This window comes from Pterocles gutturalis, unplaced genomic scaffold (genome assembly GCF_000699245.1).
Source record: "Pterocles gutturalis isolate BGI_N339 unplaced genomic scaffold, ASM69924v1 scaffold43060, whole genome shotgun sequence".
Taxonomy (NCBI): domain Eukaryota; kingdom Metazoa; phylum Chordata; class Aves; order Pterocliformes; family Pteroclidae; genus Pterocles; species Pterocles gutturalis.
The window spans coordinates 2,426-7,048 of NW_010142356.1; the positions used below are offsets into that span (position 1 = coordinate 2,426).

At 43.1% G+C, this 4,623-nt stretch overlaps 1 protein-coding gene across 1 annotated transcript in view; it reads left to right on the plus strand.

Moving 5' to 3' along the window:
- The window catches only part of IDH1 (isocitrate dehydrogenase 1 (NADP+), soluble), a gene marked incomplete at its 5' end in the record, with an annotated part of 6,639 nt that extends 2,262 nt beyond the window's left edge, over positions 1-4,377 (plus strand). Inside the window, 5 exons of the mRNA XM_010084329.1 lie at positions 519-696; positions 1,140-1,291; positions 2,367-2,507; positions 3,287-3,449; positions 3,962-4,377. Of these exons, the coding sequence (XP_010082631.1) occupies positions 519-696; positions 1,140-1,291; positions 2,367-2,507; positions 3,287-3,449; positions 3,962-4,055 (728 nt within the window). The remainder of the gene's footprint in view (positions 1-518; positions 697-1,139; positions 1,292-2,366; positions 2,508-3,286; positions 3,450-3,961) is intronic.
- Positions 4,378-4,623: the final 246 nt, after the last annotated feature.

A 4,623-nucleotide genomic window follows, 5' to 3' on the forward strand; every position in this document is an offset into this window, starting at 1 on the left:
TTGTTTACCTGAGCTAGGCAAAGTAGCTTCTGACTGCTGGAGTTAGTTCTGCAGTGCAGTCAAAGCCTGAAGGTACAAGGCACTTAGAAATGGGTTTGCTCCCATCTTAGCTTTGACTGAGACCCCTGCTCTAAACTGCTGCCTGCTGCTTTGATAGAAAAATACTCTGTATTAGTTATATGGCTATCAGGAATTCAAACATAGTCCCTCCTGTCACAGTTTTGCTACTTAGGATGGATTAGGAAGAAACTTCTTAGGGACATTACATCACAGTATCAAAATGCACCTAGTGTAAAACAAAGCCTCCTTCCTATCCATGCATCACAGGACTGCTGGAGCTTTGAGCTGATAGTACAAAGTGAATCTTCTCCTGAAAGAATCAGCCTTAAATTGAGAACTATATCAAGACACCTGGGGATAACACCAGCCTGCCTGCCAGAGTATGTTATGGGGAGACTGTCAAATCCTTAATCCAAACAAATCTACTTGATTCATGTCTGTTCTTCCTCCACTAACAGGCTGTGGTGGTGTAGCCATGGGAATGTACAATCTTGACCAGTCTATCAAGGATTTTGCCCACAGTTCCTTCCAAATGGCACTGTCTAAAGGCTGGCCCCTCTACATGAGCACCAAGAACACCATCCTGAAGAGATATGATGGCCGCTTTAAAGACATCTTCCAAGAGATCTATGACAGGTAACTGAGATGGTTGTGTACTTCCTACCACAGTGCATAAGTCTGCAGCAAGAACATCCTCTCCAGCATTGTGAACTGTTACAGTTAATTCAGCATTTTCAGACACTCAGCAGCACTTTGTGGGGGCTGTGCACCTTCTCTGTCACATTCTCCATTGTCCTGCAGGACACAGTACTCAATGTTTAAAGCTCTGCTAAATGTGGATGTGATGTTGATCTCTCCTAAGTCACAGATTCTCCATGGGCTCCTCTGTGATTCTGAAGCAGACTTGCAGTGGCCTAGCAAAGCAAGCGAGGAAAAAAAACAGAGTAAAGATGATGCAAATTTCTTTTTTTTTTTTTTACTCTTTTCTCTATTCACCTCACTATGCACAATTATTTGCACAAGTTGTGCAATCTCTGTTTTTATCTATGTGACAAGGTGTTCTGTTTTTTGTTTTCCAGAGAATACAAGTCCCAGTTTGAAGCCAAAAAGATCTGGTATGAGCACAGGCTCATTGATGACATGGTTGCTCAGGCCCTGAAATCTGAAGGAGGCTTTGTCTGGGCCTGCAAGAACTATGATGGGGATGTGCAGTCTGACTCTGTTGCACAAGGTATGAGATGTTTTCTGTGCTACACTGAAGTAGCAGTCTCATGTGAACTTGTGTCTTATCTTACGTAATGGCGCAGGAGGTGGTGTTGGGTCTCAGCATTTACATTTTAAACTTGTGGTCAGTCATGGAGATACCAGGCAGGCAAGGAATTTCTGATTTTGCTTTTACAAGAAAATCTATTGAATGTAGACTGTGTAGTTACTTTTTTTTACCAGATGGCAGTTCCTACCAACACAATAACTGATTGGCTTTACATTCTAATGGAAGGTGTCCAGAAAGCTGGGATTCTGTCACTGACAGCTTGAGTTAAGCTGACTGGTGGTGAGCATACTGGCAGGTGCTCTACAAATAAGTAAGAAAACCTTCAGGACCCAAAGCTACCTTGTCAGGTGTAAAGAGAGAGATTAATGTGTTTAAGTTTACAGACTTGTAGTGCTTGATCAAAATCCTATATAACCAAGCTGTCTGGTGCCAAAACAAATGTGGATGCAGAAACCCAGGGGCCAAAATGTGGGGCTTTATGTAATATGCTCTTTCTAAAGTAATGCCAGTAAACTGCCTCCCACAGAACAAGGATGTTTGCTGGACTACTGAACAAAGAAGCTTTCAAAGACACAGATATCTGAAACCTACAGGGTTAGAAGTGATGTGAATGTCCAGTGTTGCCAGCTCGTGGTTCCTTTCACTAGAGCAGATGCTCTTAATATGAAATAGTTTTCTTTCCTATCACCCTGCAGGGAAGATAGTGATTGTCAGCCCAACACTGCTTATTTAGGATTCTTTGTTTTCTTACTGCACCTTTTCAGTAAAGATCTGTCCAGCAAGTGCGGTGAGAATAGTAGTTTTCTTGAAATGGTGCAGAATGTCTGCCTATCTATATCTCATGGTTCAGCAGCACTTTCTGTTCAGATGAGCTGTTATTTTGATGTGTCAGGACTTGCCAGTTATATGCAGCAGCACTGCTGTTCAGGAATACTCACATCAAGGCTGGGAGGATGTAGGGGGATTGTAGGATGGGGGAATTTAAGGGGGCTGTCCCTTAAATTTTAAACTTTTTAAACTGTGCATTATGTAGGCTATGGCTCTCTGGGGATGATGACCAGTGTGCTGATCTGCCCTGATGGCAAGACTGTTGAAGCAGAAGCTGCTCACGGCACGGTTACTCGTCACTACCGCATGCACCAGAAAGGCCAAGAAACCTCCACTAACCCCATTGGTGAGCTGCTTTTCACTGTGCTTCAGTCATCTCTACACATGAAAGGACAGCTTTGGAGTAAGAACATCTGCATCCTTTCTGCAGAGAATTCCACCACTAAGTGGTAGTTCATAATGCATTTTTCTTACATGGAGACAGCTGCAGCCTAGAGAAAAAACATCTGGAAGGGAGTGAGTGTGAGCACTAAGCTAGACCTAACCTAGCTTTGAGACATACTCTCACTCTTCAGCAAACAATGAGTTTATAGCCACAATGGCCTTAAGGTTTAGATGGGTTGTTTTTTCTTTTATTCCCCTTCCTGATGCTCCAAAAGACCCAGTCACCCCCCAAACCACACACTTACTTAAAGTGTAAGTGCACCTAAAATGGGGCATGAGGGAAAGAACACTCTACAATTGCATAGGGACCAGGGTGCAATGTAATACCAGGAAGAAGACTGCACCCTTTTATCCTAGGGACATCTGTGTAACTACTACAGGCCTGCCTCTGGTCATTCTTTCTGACTTGGGCAGAAACAAAATAATCTCTTTGTGCATGCCATTTTATCTTGCTAGAGGCAGGGAGAAGTTTCTGGGGTTTACTTTTCTTTAGAGCTGCACAAATTGTAAAGGATGGCTAGATGAAGATATGTGTTCTCTTTCCCGTACCAGATTTTCTATCTTTTTTCTGTCTGTTTTTGGTTTTACTAATGTTAAAAAACAATTACTGGTCGACGTGACCATTTAGAAAAATATCTGGGGAGTTCTAGAAGGGCAGAGTAACCTGGTGTTCTCTCTCAGCCTCCATCTTTGCATGGACAAGAGGACTAGCTCACAGAGCTAAGCTGGACAACAACACTAGCCTCAAGAACTTTGCAGTTGCCCTGGAAGAAGTCTGCATTGAGACCATTGAATCTGGCTTCATGACAAAGGACCTTGCTGCCTGTATCAAGGGCCTGCCTAAGTAAGTCTATTAAGTAATCAGCTGTGCTTGGAGGAGGCTGTTTTATTTCGTGTTTCTGAACAGCATTTGCTGGAAAGTTATTTTAGTATGGTGAAGAATCGCTGGAGTCTGGTCACAGAACAGGGCTCATCTGTAACCAGTGCTGTACAAAGAGAACGTGAGATACTCCCTGCCCCATGTAGCTTCGTCTAGGTTGCTCTGTCCCTGCCATTGTACCAAATGCATGGCGAAAAAATTAAGAAGGAACTGCAAAGATTTCTCTTATGACAGGCTGGCTACATTGGCCAGATCCTGCCCTGTTCATTTATTAGGATGGGGACCTACTTCACTGCAAAATACCACCTGGCTACCTCTTCTCTAGAGCCTTTTGACAAAAAACATCTGCCTGATGAGTAGGAGATATAACTGTTTTGTTTTTAGAGGCAAGACGTAAAGAGTTCTTTGAACAGTCTTGCCCTGCTTTGAGTAGCTTTACAACTAATGTGTGTCTTGTTTTGTTTCCCCCCCCTCAGTGTCACACGCTCTGACTACCTGAACACCTTTGAGTTCATGGACAAGCTTGCTGAAAACTTGAAGGGGAAGCTGGCCTCTCTGCCCAAACTTTAAGGCACGAGTTCCACTCAAGCTCCACTAGCAAAGCATCTCCCACTTACACCAGAGTGTAAGTGGCACTTTATCACACTCTGTTGTGTAATATTTGAAACACTAGACAAAATGAACATGTACGCTTTTTTTAAAAATGTTTAAAAGACCATGTTTTCTTAAACCCCTTGAAGCTGCTGGGTTAGGCCTTACTTTTGCTAAGCAGCTGAATGTGATAGTATTCAATCTCAATTTGTGTCTGGATTCCTAATGTCATTCACAGCAGACCTGAGATTTCTCTCCATGTCTTTGATTTATGTTTCTTTTCTCTCTTCCTCTCAGACTGAAAGCCAGTCTATGTCACAGCTCTGGTCAAACCAGTGGTGACTTACTGTCCAACAGACCTTAGAAATCAGAACCATCCTCATCTCTCCAGTACTGTCCACCGAGTATAAGTGAGCCTGCAGGGCTATGCGAGCTCTACTGCAGCCCTTCTCTTACTTAATTTATCTTTTACTGCCAACCAGAGCATAGTATCCTGATACTAAAGGATTTGATCCTGTTGCTACAGTCGGTCTGTAGCATTTGACAA